This window comes from Prionailurus viverrinus, chromosome C2 (assembly GCF_022837055.1).
Source record: "Prionailurus viverrinus isolate Anna chromosome C2, UM_Priviv_1.0, whole genome shotgun sequence".
NCBI classification, from domain to species: domain Eukaryota; kingdom Metazoa; phylum Chordata; class Mammalia; order Carnivora; family Felidae; genus Prionailurus; species Prionailurus viverrinus.
Genome location: NC_062569.1, coordinates 155,340,677 through 155,356,883, shown reverse-complemented (window position 1 = coordinate 155,356,883; position 16,207 = coordinate 155,340,677). Strand labels below are relative to the sequence as shown.

The following is a 16,207-nucleotide window of genomic DNA, read 5'->3' as shown; positions in this document are numbered from 1 at the left end:
CCGGAAGGAGGCACAACCCCACGCATCATTGGAGGCACAACCACACACAATGATGCGTGCGATAAAAAGGCATCGTAAGTCAACGGAAAGGGTGAGCTATTGAATAGAGTGAGAACTGGGTGCACCTTCCAATGGAAACGCCACACCTCACACCTTGCATGAGTTTCTTCCAAATGGACTGTAGGTGAAATGTTTACCAAAAAAGCAATCCACAAATATAATCAGAAGAAAACATGTGTATAAGGCTCTTTATAAACACCCAGGTGGGAAGGCTTTTCTAACAGACTTAAATCCAGAAGGCTTATCAGAAAACATTGTGTAAAGTTGAGTATGTGTGAGTGTGCACACCTTTCTCAAAGGCAAAAATAAAACAAAACACAACAACCCAAACCCGTGATATTCAGTCAAAAGATGCGACGAACTGGAAAACAAAATTGCGACTGATGAGAACCCCCCCCCCCGCCAACCTGTCTACTTTATTATTTTATCTTATTTTATTTTCTTTATTTTTAAGTAGGCTTAACACCCAGCACAAAGCCCAATGTGGGGCTTGAACTCACGAGGCTGAGACCTGAGCTGAGATCAAGAGTCGGATGCTTAACCAACTGAGCCACCAGGTGCACACCACCAGCCCCTCCCCTAATATCTTAAAAATGTTAAAAGCCATCATTTTAAAAAACCATCATCCCGGGGGAGGCGAGACTTCTTATGCTACCAAGATTAGCTCAGTTACTTTGTATACCAACCCTGGGAGGGAGCGTTAGTATTAACACCATTTCACAGCTGGGAAATTCAAGCAGGAAGGGTTAGTTTGCCAAAATCACACAGCATGAAGTTAACATGTAAGGAGACTTCGGTATGTAAATCCTGTAATATGCACACCGATACACACGTGATGGTTCCCCAGAAATTGACCAACAAAGAGTTCTATGGAAAAATGGCCAAAAGATGTGAACAGCTCATAGGAAAAGAACTCAGTTGGCTTAACAAAATTTTTTTTAATGTTTATTTTTCAGAGAGACAGAGACAGCACGAGTGGAGGAGGGACAGAAAGAGAGGGAGACACAGAATCCGAAGCAGCCTCCAGGCTCTGAGCCATCAGCACAGAGCCCGATGCAGGGCTCAAACCCATGAACCATGAGATCATGAGCTGAGCCGAAGTCGGCCCTCAACCGACTGAGCCACCCAGGCGCCCCCAAAGAACTCAGTTGGCTTTGAAATGCATAAAAAGATATCAAAGTTGCTCATAATAAAAGACATGCAAACGAGAACTACACTGAAATGTCACCCTCCACCCATCAGCTTGGCAAACATTCTGCAAGTTAAGCTACCAGCTTCCTGATGAGAGAATAGGCACACTCATGCATTACTTGTGGGAGCGTAATCTGGAATAACCCTTCAAAAGGGCAATTCGACAGCGCTTGTGAGGGTGACACATGTAGCTGTCTTCTGACCCAGCAACTTCCCCTCCTGGAAACTCACCGTACACGTGGACCTGCCCACATAACGATGTTTGTACAAGGTTATTCATTGCAGCCACGTTTGTAGAAGCAAAAGAGAGCAAACAGCCCAGATGATGTCACCGAGGGACCAGTTGCATCAGGAATGTACATGCATACTGCAGACGTGGAGCATCTGGGAAATACACGGGAAGCAATCTCCCAAGGTGAGCTACGTGGGGGGCAAAAAAAAAAGAGAAGCAGAATGGCGTATATACTTACCTTTTTATATCAAAAGGAGAGAGAAAATAAAAGCGTGTGCTGATCAATGCCTAAAGAGAAACTGGAAGGCTACACGGCAAACTCCTCTAACAGGTTACGTTGGGAGAGGTGGAGAGCAATACGGAAGAGAAAAACCAGGCGGATGAGGAGTCGGGAGTGGGAAGGAGACTTCTCATCACGCTGTGTTTTGGTTTTTGAACTCTGCGAACATACAACCTATGCAAAAAGTAGGGAAAACGACAGCTCAAACATTGTATTTTATGCCATAACACACACACACAAAAGAACACAGAAGACACAGATCTCAGAAAGGAGATAAGATTACCATCATTTGCAGATGACCTCATCGTCTTCCTGGAAACCCCCCCAGACAAGTCAAAGCAGAACAAAACGTGTGAGAAACAATAAGTTTACTGATGTGGTCAATTATAGGATGAACATAGAAAAACCCCATTCATAATGATGACAGAAAATTCAAAACCCTGGGGAATTAAGTTATCAAGAAATAGGTGTGGATCTACATGAAATAAAGTCTGCTCGGGACGGGACAGAGGACAAGTCGAGACAAAACGACCCGTTCCATTGGGTTCAAGGTCTTCGTTTCGTAACGATGTAAATTCTCCCCAAATTTATCTATACATTTAGCACGGTTCCAAAACAAATCTCAACAGGATAGTTTTAGAAACATCACCCAATATTTCTAAAGGATATCTAGGAGAATCTGTATACAACGTTGAGCAGGATGACTAAGGGAGGGGGGGATATTATATATTAATTCTATATTAATTCCATTAACCATCCTATATGTTAAAACCATATTAATAAGTGTAGGGGTGAGTCGGGGACCACTGCTTTTTGTGAAAAGCCTCCTGAGATTATTTGAATTTTTAATAATGATGCCAATGTAGGACTTGAATAAAAACTAATTAAAAATCCCTAAACTATTCCTTTCACCCAGGATTCCCGATTTTTGAGGTAACAGGTTCGGGTGAATGTCATATACTCACTAGATTCTTACATTTCACACACTCGCGTTCCTATTCGTTTATTTCTCTTGAAAAATGGATGCGATACTGGCATATCATTCAGCAAACCGCCTCTCTCTCTGCATCATTTCCTGGTTTGTCCACATTGCTATTTCTTGAGGATAGATTCCAGAAGTATCCATTCAGAGGGGACGTGGGTATTCTTCAGGCTCACTGGAACGCCTGCCCCAGCTTACACGCTGCCCCAGCACCGTAGATGGCTCACCTCGTAGGCAGCGACTGGTCATTAAAACCTGGGTTCACTAGGGGCGCCCCAGTGGCTCAGTTGGTTGAGCGTCCAACTTCAGCTCAGGTCATGGTCTCGCGGTCTGTGGGTTCAAGGCCCGCGTCGGGCTCTACACTGACAGCTCAGAGCCTGAAGCCTGCTTTGGATTCTGCGTCTCCCTCTCTGTGCCCCTTCCCCACTCATGTTCGGTCTCTCTCGATCTCTCAAAAATAAATAAATGGTTAAAACATTTTTTTAAAAACTGGGTTCACTTGATTCCTAAGTATGTAAACTGCACACATTGTAAGATCGATCAAGCAATTTCACGTTTCGTGACCATCCCCCCCCCCCCCATTTGCCAGCTTTTGTGTGTTTTTCTTCTCGGCTCTCATGTTCTTCTTTGGTGTTTAACGGGTAGCTGAGGTTTGTTTTAATGAGGTATGGTAAGACAGCAGAAGCAGAAGGGGCTGTCATGAAGGAAGAGCCCTGGAGACAGGAGGTGTGGCATGCCATACAGGGCCACAGGGGGAGGCAGAGGGAGGAGGAGGGGAAAACAAGAGCCTTCACTCTGGTTTCCAGAGGAAGGAATGGGCAAGGCAGGGTTAAAAGGGGCTGTCTGGCCAGACTGAATGATCTCAGCAGGCTCTGGGGCACAGAGGTTGTCCTTAATTGTCTGGTGGTACCTGACCCTGGGGTGATCTGGGCGGCAGGGGGGGTGGGGAGAGAGTGGCCCAGAGTGTGGGAACCAGATAAAGGAGACCACTGCGGGGTATGGGCTCTGGCTTGCTTGGGTCACATTTGGAGCCAGTGTCGTTTACTCTGGAGTGAGCTGCTTGCTCCCTCTAGGAACTGGCGAACTCCAGGAGCCCAGTCTCTCCACCGCCAATAAGGTACCACATGTCTGAGCGTCGGAACACAGAAAATAAAGACATGGTTAGTACCTTTGGCTTTACTGGTATGAAATTTTGTATGCGAAGGGCAGCAGGTCTTTTGCTGTTATTACTATTTTTTTTTCTTACCATGATGACACGCTTAAGACCTTGGCCTATGGGCAGCTCTTTCTGCCCACGGGTCCTGTCCCCGTGCTTTAACAAAATCACCCCTTTGCACCCCCCCCCCCCAAAAAAAAGACCTTGGCCTACGGACTCTTCTCCTGTGGGCGAGAGCTTCCTTTCCCCAGACCTCTCAATTTCTGTCATCTGTCCTCTCCGTACCCTTGCCTTCCACGCACAGTTCACAAGATATTTTTAGTAACGATGTGTACCTGCTAGGGCCTGATCTGAGGAAGGAAATGTCAGCTCTCTGATCAGCCAGGCCAGAATTCATCGTCCAATAGATGTTTGCTTCATCCTTGTATTTATAAATACATACATATATGCCAATGTGTAAATACACAAATATTTCTCCCAATATCTACCCAGGTAGCGTTTTTATTTTAGCATACATCAGTTCCCATTTTTAAAAATAGTTTTCTTTTTGATTCTCCATGTTTAACCTCATGAAAACAGTAGCAGAATATGGTTGTGATCACAGGTCTGGTAATCAGACAATGTGGTTTTTCAAATCTGGACGCTGCCACTGACAGCGAGAACCCGGAGAGCTTACGGCACCTGTGACTCAGTTTCCTTCCCTGTGCGGCAGCCAAATAGGCTAGGAGGTGAAAATGCACATGTGGGGATCAACCCCCAAGATGTACTACATTTTCTAGCATCTTTCGAAGATTCTACTTCAGAGTAGAATGGAAGAGTAAACATCCTTGGATAGTTGTGGGGTATAGTTTCATTTCACGCGCACACTTGATGAAATTTGCCAACAAAGGTACACAGAATGAAAAATAAATAACTAAAAGCAGAAATGTTATTTCACAAAGTTTTGCAACAGCACCACCTAGTGATGAGCACACAAAACCACATCTTCAACACCACCCACCGCTTAAGGAAGGGCAAAATATGATAAACCAGCATAGCAAAAAAAACCACACTGAAATCAAATGATCTCTTTCATTATAAGGAAGCAAACGTCCTGTTCTCTTTCTCCAGTGACTATTGCTTCACTTACTAATGGCTTCAAATTCCCTTTCCCCGCCCCCCCCCTCTTGCCTAGGTATCCCCAAACGCATCTATCTAATCATTGAAAGGGGGTCTTTCAAGGTTTGGCGTAGCGGCTAGATCACAGCTCGCAGGTGACATCTGTCTTCGTTCATTACTTCTGCTTCCCCCAAGTTGGCAACATCCCTGTCTGGAAGCTGAACCCACTCGGCTGGCCCCCGATGCTTCTGGAAGCTATGGCTCGGCACCGCACCTGGTGAGACAGTGTGGTGCAGATTTGCTCGGCAGGTGGACAGACCAGGGTCCCTTCCCAGGCGAATACTTTTCTGGCCGTGTGTTCCTGAGCGTGTGACCTGGGGCTGGTTGGTCTGTCGGATTCGGACACCATCTCCTTGCAGGGTGAACAGAGCGGGGTGGCCCGGGGATCCTGTCCAGTCCTTGTGACCCCTTAAACATGCTGATCTATATACATGGTTTAGATGGTTAGATGTGGTCTCACGTCCCGAAGTACTCTATTCTCCGCCAGGTACATCATCCCCCTACCCTCAATTTTATCTTTCACGCTTCCCAGGAACCCATCTGGCAGCAGTGGAGGCGAGCGGAACATGACACGCGCCACGGCCAGCCACGTCGGAAGTGTGACTCGAACAAAAGCATCAAAACGACTCCAAGCCCAGTTAAGTCGAAAGCGGTGTTTATTTAAACAAACCAAGCTCCTCTGTTTCCTTCCCAACGGGATACATCTTAAAGTGGGGGAGCCTACAAGAGTAAAAAAGACAAGGGCTTTAGAAAACCCAACTGTGAGGTGCCCAACCACGTGGACCGTGGCCGGGGCTGCGAAGCCACTTCCAAGGCGGGGCGCGTACCTCCTCCCGCCAACTGCTGGCCTAGCGCGCCCTCGGTTTCAATCACCGTGGCACGCCCCCAACGGAGGGACATCCCAAGAGGGACACAAAAAACAATCTTCAGCCTTGTCAGAAATGCAAGTTGCACGGAGCCGTGCACGGAAGATGTTCATCTGAGACACGCACGCCAATTCGGTCTGCGAAGTGCTACGGTCGGCACCAGTTGAGAATCCGAGGTTTGCAGCTTCCCAGCCAGAGCAGGCACACCCCAAGGCGGCAGCAAAGTCACCCTTCTTACGGAAAAAAAAAAAAAAAGTCACCGCCTCCAGGGACCGGACGTGGAGATTTTAAGCCTGAAGTCTCCCTGACTGTGCAAATGAACAGGAGCAGTAGGAAACACCTCATCGCGGATGGCAAAAATTCACCTTTCATTCACGTGTAGCAGATCCCAGCCATTGCTCCGGGGTTGAAACACGCTTATTACCAAAGTACAGCTGGCCTACGGGCACTCGCTCAGGCCGCCTCCTCCCGGGTTCCAGGTACCTCCCAGGCTAAATAGGGTTGCCAAGCTCACGGATACAGGAATGTTACACGTGACACATTAGATAGATGGTCCATGGCCTCCAACTAGGAAAGTGAAAAAATGATCCCGATTGTGACTCCCAGCCACAAAGCACACACGGTTATTTAGGAAGGCGGATGGACCCTCCCGGCCCAGCCTTTGGCTACGGGCAGATCTTCAAGAGAAAAACGTGCGGCCACATCACCCAGCACGATGTAGTTTAGAAACGCCAGACACGTGTACGTAACACTGACGCTAAGAAACCCAGAGAAGGCTCAGGACTAGGGAGAAACGCTGTACTGATTGGCTGAAGTCACGTGTCTTTATGACACTCGAAATTCACCCCGGGAACTCACGAGACTAGAGGTTCCGCAGACAGGCTGGCCTCACTACAATCCGCCGACCCGCCCCCAGGATGACATTCTCCCCGAGGCAGGGCGTGGGCTCAAGCGGCGGCTGGAGTTCACTAGACACGTGGGGAGCCTACGGAACTGCGCTGATTCTGAACAGAACCAGGGTGAGCTGCGAGATGTATGGCCTGTGAGATGCCACAAGGCCACGCTTGTGCACAGGGTACAGGGGCTGACGCTTCTTTCTGCAAGTGTCTCTGACAGCAGGCGTCCCCAGAGGAGGAGTGCGGTCAGGGACCTGTCGGGATTCTTCCTGAGTCAGGGGGCTGCCCGGCAGGGTTGGGCGGACGTGACTGTGTCGGAGTCGCTCTGGCTTTCAAGGCAACTGTCTGATGCCCACACCCCTAAGGTAACTGCCGACCACCCGCTCTGGCTGCGGCCCCTCGACCCTGCCCTAGGAACATCCCAGTGTACAACCTTGAGTCTACAGCCTAAGGATTAGGTCTTGCTTGGGAGTTCATGTGTCTCTAGTTGCATTAGAATACAGGTGTTCTAATATGGCTGTAAAGCAAGTTTCCCTTTAGAGGTTCCTTTGGAAAATTCTTGGGAAGTATGGGTGCAAAAAAATCATTTCCAGGGGGTGGAAATGAGTTGCCTATGACATCCTGGGACGTCCCCAGTTTGCCCAGCAGATCCTTCACAGCCATCTGCCGACAAAGGATCCGGCTTCCTACCCCACCTCCCTTCTCAGATTCTAGAAGCTTCGAAGTCCCAATCACCCCCTTCCCTGGTCCTCCAATGAACCAATCTTCACCTGGCTTGGGCAATGCGAAGTGTAAGGGGCCGCGTTATCACGTTGCCCATGCTGACACCTGACCCGTGACTCCGGCTTGAATGTTCTTGAAGTTTCGGGCTTGCTGCTGTAGAGAGTAAATCCCGCCCGCCACCGATTCAGCAACTCTAAGGGTAAGAAACGTGAGGACTCCCGGAATTAATGCGAGCAGCTTTTCCCAAACTGCGAATTCCGCTTGTGTGGTCGCCATACTTGGGATTACGTGTTTATTTCCCTTCCCCACTCGCAAAATGTATTTTTCCAGCTTTGCCACGTAATTGGTCAACCGACAGAAGTTCTGATCGGAAATTCTTAAAACCCACTACAAATGTATGCGAGAGCTTCTGCTGTATGGAGTCTTCCTGGCGCTAAAAACCTCGTCCCTCTCTTGGCAAAACCCAAATTCTACATTTTATGATGTTTAGTTGTTTTTCCTAAAACAGAAAAAACAAAAAAACCTCTCTTGGTGGCAAAGTATTGGCTCTGAACAGTTGTGATAGCAATTCTAATGAGTCTGTTCAGGACAAGAACATCTGGGGAGTCCACCCAAGTATCTGGTTTCCACTAAGAAGAATAAGTTGGGGAAACTCTATTATTGATGCTTATGGAACAGGTTTTTGGGCGGGGGGAGGGCAGGGATTTATCTCCCGTGTCATCACGAGGCCCTGGGCCAGAACTCAGAACTGAACTGTGACGGTAACCCACCACACGGGGGACCTGGAGAGAAGAACGTGACAAATTTTCATTTCCACGGGGACCTATTAAACGATCAAACAGTCCTTCCTCACTTCTTAAATAAGACAATGCTAAGTCAGAACCGTTTGCAAGATCTATCACCCACGGCTCTGCGGAGATGTCAGCGGTGGGGGCACTGCTGGGGATCACGTTCGTGATTCTGAGCCGTAACTGACCCCACCTTGATCTCCAACCACAACACTCTGCATTTCACAGGGAGTCTGGTTCCAAGTTTTCAGGAGTGGGCTGCATTCACGAAGGACAGCATTCCCAGAAGTCTCATGTGAGGAACCCGTTTCTTTAATGCCAGATACTGGTTTTTGGTTTAGAAAAAATACAGAATAGTGTGGTACCAATCACTGTGGCGCTTTTTAAAACTCCTGGCGGGGGGGGGGGGGGGCGCCTGGGTGGCGCAGTCGGTTAAGCGTCCGACTTCAGCCAGGTCACGATCTCGCGGTCCGGGAGTTCGAGCCCCGTGTCGGGCTCTGGGCTGATGATGGCTCAGAGCCTGGAGCCTGTTTCCGATTCTGTGTCTCCCTCTCTCTCTGCCCCTCCCCCGTTCATGCTCTGTCTCTCTCTGTCCCAAAAATAAAACAAAAACAAAAACAAAACTCCCGGGGGTGGGTGGGGGGAGGACTCAGTCCTCATCTTGTTTCTTGCTAGTTTTCAAAGAGGTCTAGAGACTGAAGACAGGACTGCATTTGGGGCTTCCAAATAACTTACCGAGAATATAAAATATCACCCTAGTAAAAAAAACAAACAAACAACAAACCTATGGTTCACGAAGAAGTATCCCACTTCTCATGGGAGGGTTGACAAGGTTTGACAAAAGCATAATGCTAAGTTGCAGCTTTCAAGAAAGGACTGTCTTCCAGCATTTTCCATGGTGTGGTATAAGGTAAAAATGACACGGACAGACAATTGCTACTTCCCTTCCTGTTCAAAGCAGGCCTGCTAGAAGGTTTCCCAAGCTCCGTATCAATTTACATAACTCGAGGAGGTGGGTGTCACGAACCAGGGTTTTGACTCAACGTCCAATTTTCGACAGCAAAGCATGCCAGAAAAATGTCCCACATTCCACTGTCTATTTCATTCTGGTTGCTAACTTACACTTTTGTAATCTAAGCATTTCCATTAAAATGTCACATCCCATGACATCTGGGATGAAAAGGTGGCGAAATCTGATAGGAAACCCACAGCATTACAGCAAACTTCATCAGCTACCCTAGAGCTTGAAACTGACTTGCTGTCATCATGCATTCTGGGGACAGTGCCTGCTGGTCTAACACGAGCCCGGAAACCCAACACGAGAGACTGGAACAGAAGATATCCGTGTGAAGGACGAGGCAGCAAAACCGCCCGGGTCACCTCTGTAGTTCCCTCGTTTTAGTGCACGAGCTTGGATTTTCACCGCCAAGGGAAGACCCGGTCTGGGAGGACCGCCATCACTTCCGTGAGAAGCGGACCACAAAGCGGGAACCCATGAAAAAGCCAACAGGACAAGAGAGTTAGGCTTCCAGAGATTTCGAACTCTGAAATGTGCTCTGCAATTACTACCTGTCACCTAGCCGAGACCGGACCTGATGAGTATCCGATAAGGGAACCCCCCTCCTGCCATCCCATCTCTAGAGGGCCTCGTAACCCGCCATGTTCCAGCTGTTTCCTGAACATAGCACAGAAGATTCACGCTCTAAGATCAACTCAAACCTTCTGTTGCTGTAGTGTCCACAAGGACACCACGACATGTATAAGTGGCCCCACATCTCTGTGGTTGTCTATTCCTCAGGACGGATGTGCCCTGGTCCAGTGAGCAGAGCAGATGGCTGATGTAGCCTACCCCATCATGTACCCACCTCGATGTAGCCTATTCTGAATATACGTGACGGTCCAGCCAGAGCAGAAACTCCAGTTAGCCCTCCCAGTAGGATTCCTGCATCCACCCAACTCACCCCAATAGCAATGCAAAGTGAACATGGACTTGGGCACCCAAACAAGAGAGGGGATATTGGCTTTGAACTGTGAACGCTTCTAATTACATCTGATCACAGCAGGCTGACTACAGAGCATGAAGGATTTTTTTTTTTTTTTTGCGAAGAAATTAGTTTATCAAATAAATGATAGCAAGAGGGAGGTTCCCCAAATAAAGATCGCACTGCACACCCACCTCGTCGCCGGAGACCGAACACGCCAAAGGAGAGCAGCGCGCAGGTCACGGATTTGTTCTCGCGGGTTCAGATGGCTACACTGGAGTCTAGGGGTTCTGCGGACGCGGACACATGGTCTGGAAGCACGGGGAAAGCCGAAGTTCCTTCGAGTCCTCCGCGCATCTTGTGTCTTCCTTCCCCCTGAGTGTTGGTCACAAGGACGGGCATTCGGCCATTTCCCTGCCTTCCTAAAAGGTAATAACCCAACCTACCTTCAGAGATCTGGAAGAAACAACCAACCAAGCTGGCGAAATAGGATCTGTTTTTCTCACCCAAACCCCACTTGTTAATTTTAAGTACAAGTATGCCTGTGGGATGATGGCCAGCTGGGTGACAGAACAGCACCTGTCACTCTCACCCAGCGGGATGATGATTCTTCCAGCCGAGGGCAACAAGGGCAGCCAGCAAGCTGCGTGCGGCCCCCACCCGGGCGCGGGGCCCCGGGCCAAGTCTCAGCAGAGGTAGCTTCTTATTTTCAGACCCACGGTACTACACAAGCACGAGCACAAAAGAGGAGGCTTCCATTGCACTCTGCCATGATGGACAATAGGCTTCCCGTCTTCAGAAGAGGCTGGTGAAGACCGTGCAGGGATGTTCTTCTCCCGGGGGATTCGAGCTCCCGTTCAGACCACAGAGAGACCCCGAAAAGGGTTCTGTTTCCAACTCCGAAGCGGGCAGGATGGCCATATCATCAGGCCCCAGGTGGCTCCTCCTGCCGCCATATTGCAAGGCTCTCGTACACTCTGATCCAGGTTGAGGCCCGGTGCCAAATACCCTTCCGTGCAATTAACATGAAAAGCTTCCCATCAGCTAGGAGGAGTTACGAACCATACGTACTCCCTTCTCCAGAGACGGGAGGAAGGGGAGAATGAGCCAAAGCCGGTCTTGGCCGCACACTTAGCCAGTCTGGCATAACCAGTCACATAAAGCCTGAAGCCCAATTCACTCTGTTTTGGTTTAGAATGAGGTGTTTTTTATTATAATTTTTCTTGGAAGTGAGGGAGAAGAAGGAAGCTTTAAAATCAAGAATCAAAATACAGTGAATCTGGAAGGCATCTGGGAGCAGAACAGATTTAAGACTAGTGGTTACAGGAAGGAACCCTGCCTTATGACCCCGGCTGCTGCACCTGAAACGGAATTCTCCTAACAGAGAGTTCAAGGTCGCGCACGAGCTCGGACCCTGCTCTTCATTTCCAGCGATGCCGGACGAGCGAGGACTCATCATTGACAACCTCGGGGTCCGGGGGCAGGCGCCGACACCGGAAAGGAAGTAGCAGCAGGACGATCAGGGTAAGAAGGATGATTCCACACACGCTCATGAGAGTGTAGGAGACAATCCACAAAATGGGCTCGTTCAAAGGCAGGGCGGGGACGCAGTTGCTGGCTATGTCGTCTGTTGAGAAAGGCCCAGAAATTTCAGACACTGGAGCACCGGCAATCTCTGGGGAGACAGAAAGGGGGAAAATCCACAGCTGTGAGGGGCGCAGCCCATCTCCGCCGTGTAACGAGAGAGAGAGAACGCCTGCTCTGCGAGACCACGGCCTCACGGGTCAGGAGCCAGTGGCTCGGGCAGGGGACCTCTGCGTCAGCACGTTGTCACGGCGTTCAGTGCCCGCACCCGAGCACGGCACGTCCCGTGGTCTGCAGGTGCTGCACCCACGTGGGGGAGAGCAATGTGCAGAAGGGCGCATCCAGAAGCCTCGGGGGCCCCGGCGAGGCCTGGCAGGGCCGCGGGGCCCGGCGGGCGAGGGTGCATCGCCCAGCGCCTGGGGAGGACGAGCGAGACGGGGCGGCTGGGAGGGCAGGAGGGGAAGGAAGTAGGAAGGACAGTGGTATCTACGGCGAGGAGCTCGGCAGAGCCTGCCCGAAGCTCGGGGATGTCCCCGGTGCAGTCCACCTGACTTCATGCCGCCTTCACGTCTGCCTGCCCCACACTCCCTCCGGGCTCCAAGACCAGCCGGTCAGACCGGCCTGCCCAAGAGAGTCGTCCCTGCCCCGCGTCCCCCCTGCAGCGTATGAAGGGCCCAGAATCAGGAACGGTATGTGAGTGCAACACTGAATTCGCAGGAAATACGACTTGCAGACATGGGGCTAGAGCTCTTACCACAGACGAGGTCAGGAGGGTTCCTCCCTTCCTCCGTTCGTTCCTTCCTTGCTTCCTCACTCCCTCCCTCCTTCCCTCCTTCCCTTCCTCCCTTCCTTTCTTTTTCTTTTCTTTTCTTTTTTTTTTTAAGTAGGCTCCATGCCCAGGGAGCCCACCCAGGTGGGCTCAGTCAGTTAAGCGACCAACTTCGGCTCAGGTCATGATCTCATGGCTCATGAGTTCGAGCCCCGCGTCGGACCCTGTGCTGACAGCTCGGAGCCTGGAGCCTGCTTCGGATTCTGTGTCTCCCTCTCTCTCTCTGCCCCTCCCCTATTCATGCTCTGTCTCTGTCTCAAGAATAAACATTAAAAAAAAAATTTTTTTTAAACGAAAAAAAATTGTAGGCTCCATGCCCAGAGCAGAACCCAACACGGGGCTTAAACCCATGACCCTGAGATCAAGGCCTGAGCGGAGATCAAGAGTCGGATGCTTAAGGGACCTAGCCACTCGGGCGCCCCGGAGAGGATTTCTCAAAGCAAGTCTGGGGGTTATCAGTACTGCATTTCTCTACCATCAGACTTATCTGCCCCTTTCAGAAGCACAGAATTTATGTGGCATTTTACGTTTTACTTGGAAAAAGAAAACGGTCTTGCGACCCACTTCACCCATGTTTAATCGCAGAAATGAATATTGAGCCCCCAAAAAAACATTGTCACTAAGCACTTGATTTTTCTGTAACTGGAAGCCTCAAGACCCTAAGGTCTGCCACATAACATCTTTTTTTGGTGAGGAAAGAAAAAGTCAAACAAACAATGGAATGATGGCCTTAGATGAAGGGTTTAAAATGGGGGAAGAAACAGACGTGATTGGAACATTTTCCTGCTCATGGGGAGTGTGTGTGTGTGTGTGTGTGTGTGTGTGTGTGTGTGTGGACTCACGGCGTCCTCTGAGTCAGCTGGAAGAGCGCAGCAAGGGACCAGAGCCTGTGTGTACCCAGGAACACAGGGGCACTGGCCTCCTGTCCGTCCAGACGGCAGGTGCCGCGGCTGTGGTCACCATTTAAACAACAAACTCTTGGGCCATTTATATTTCTATTATAATTTCTGCCTTTTTCTCCTGAGCTGTAAGAATCCTTCACGTAGTAGAAACAAGTGGCAAGTGCCTTTCCAGAGCAGGTCGTCTGTCTTTTAAAAAGTGTGTTTACTTTATAAACTGGGAAGCATGCTTAGTGCAGGAACCAAAACCAGCACCAGTGCGGAACGTGAGGCGATGAAAATCACCTAAAACCACTTTTGCTTCAAGATGGAGTAAGAGGGGCCACATTTACCCCCCACACACACACCTGAAGCAACTAAAATACTGGACAAAATATATGATGAAACAAAGATTCTGAAGATATTGCAAACCGCGCAAGGAGCCCAAGTCCCGAGGGATAGAGGAAAGTGGCCTTGAGAACGTTTCTGGGTTGTGGTTCAGGGAGGGGGACACGGGCAGAGGTGGGCAGCCTTCTGGGCGGGGGCGGGGCAGGGCTGGGAGGTCCAGGCAGGACCGAGAGGAGGGGCAGGGCAGAGGGGCAGGGCTGCGGGGACAGGGCAGGGCTGGGAGGTGGGACACAGGGCAGGGCTGGGGGGGTCCGGGCAGGACTGAGAAGAGGGGCAGGGCAGAGGGGCAGGGCTGGGGGCGGGACAGAGCAGGGCTGGGGGTGGGGGGCAAGGCAGGGCTGGGGACTGCTGGGGTTCACAAGGGCAGTGAAGGGCAGGAGGCAGCTGTAGACAGAAATTCCACACACCTCCAGAGGGCCCCCCGCTGAGCCTTCAGCAGAGAGCTGACAAAATTGAGCGGAGGGCCCAAGATCCACTTGAAAGGCCTAGAAGGAACAGGGCTTGGGGCTCCCGTGCAGAGCCGACAACTCTATCTACCACCAACTGCTTTCTGTGTACGCCGTGTCCCAGTGGAAAAAAAACCCAAACCCAACTCGCAGGGCATGAATCAGAGTACTAAGGGTCTCTCCTCCATCACGGGGAAAGGAACCATAGACTGCACAGCGCTCTGGTCTGATCTTAGAGGCTTCAAAGCAACACGGGCCACGGGCGCCTGGGTGGCTCAGTGGGTTGAGCGTCCCACTCTTGGTTTCAGCCCAGGTCATGATCTTGTAACCGCTTTTCTAAAACGCGGAGATCGCGTTCTGGCGGATGGAACCCACGATCAAGGCTGACAGCAGTCCCGGCACCCGGCTGATGAGGTCGAGAATGAAACCAAAGGAGTCTGCTACCCGGGAGGGGCTCCTCCGCAGGAGGCCCGTTTAGACAAACATCCAATATATCCGGAGGCAGTTTATCAGCCTGATTAGTAGCCAAACACATTCCGCAAGAGGCCCTGAGATCGGGAGCCCGCTTTAGGGCCATTCACAGCTGGACGCAGGGTACCTCAGTCTACCTGTTCTGCTGCCTGCAGAAGAGAGGACTTCAGGAGTCAGTAGGGGACTCTGATGAAAAATAGTAAAGGCAGAATTCCATCATGGTCCAAGCCACATTCCGACACACATATAGTCCTTACAGACCACTTCCTAGGAAACAGTCCTTGGCTGGGTTTTAAGTCGGTCGGGTCCTAGTTTCGGCCGGCTCCCAGTGGAGGTCCCAGGGCCAGAAGCAGCCAGACCAGGGATGTGGAGGGGATCACACCAGACCAATGAGGAGGAAATCTCAGATGGCAGTCGTGAAGGTTGGCAGCCGTCCTGGTGACTTAGGTGGCTGTCCCGTGCCCAAGACAGACAACGTCGTACAAGGACAGGGATAAAGAGAGGGCATCCAGCTCCTGGGTCTTACTACCAAATCGGCCGGGGTCCTAACTTCCAGCCAAAGGGCGGGCTTTGTCCTCCCCGTGGAGCAGCCCCGGACTAGAGGATTACAGCCCGAGCGATTGACATCAAAGTGTTCCATTAGGACCAAACTTCTCGAAAAGCCCCTGAAATGAGAGTAAACGAAGAAGAGAGAGGACTCACCTAGTTCGCACCGAGGCGCAGAGCCCAGAGGATGGAAAGACTCACAGCCCCACGTAAGGGCGCCGAAACGATGAAATTACGGAGTGGGGTTCGTGAGCAAACGGCTAAGAAAGAATTCTTGCGACGTCTGGTGCAAAAGGTGATTTTCTTCCAGCTCGGGGACAGGACCCGGGGGCAGAAAGAGCTGCACCGGGCTTGTGAGGAGTGACTGGCGATATACTTCTAAGTTAGTGGGGGTGAGGGGCGGCGTAAGTCTCTAAGGAACTTGGAAGCTAGGCTCTCAGGACCTTGAGGGGCTCGCTGCTGCCAAGATGAGGTTACCTTCGGTCTTTGATAAAACAAAACCACCAAGGCAGTAAGGCAGCCAGGAGGTCCCTGAGCAAGGTCACACTCGGCACGTGTCAGTGTCAGTGGGCTGCGAGCTGTAAGGAGATTTAACTTCAGCTGCATTTCTCTTGCTTTTGTTTCCCTCATCAATCTCGGGGTTCCGGGGATCAAGCCCCACGCTATCAACACAGAGCCTGCTTGGGATTCTCTCTCCCTCTCTCTCTGCCCCTCCCCTGCTCCCGCTCTAT

The 16,207-nt window shown here is 50.7% G+C and overlaps 1 protein-coding gene across 4 annotated transcripts in view; it reads right to left on the bottom strand.

The window, feature by feature from the left end:
* Positions 1–233: 233 nt before the first annotated feature.
* The window catches only part of BACE2 (beta-secretase 2), a 101,926-nt gene continuing 85,952 nt past the window's right edge, over positions 234–16,207 (bottom strand). The window contains exons 8-10 of one of the 4 annotated variants that reach the window (XR_007155637.1): positions 11,827–11,989; positions 1,960–1,964; positions 234–245 (exon numbers count right to left, since the gene is read on the bottom strand). Coding sequence is in view for 2 of the 4 variants with exons in the window: in XM_047875273.1 (XP_047731229.1) it covers positions 11,736–11,989 (254 nt within the window). In the remaining 2 variants the exon portion in view is untranslated. Of the gene's footprint in view, positions 246–1,959; positions 1,965–11,498; positions 11,990–16,207 lie in introns of those variants that run through there. The other 3 variants (XM_047875273.1, XM_047875274.1, XR_007155636.1) reach the window with 3 other exon arrangements.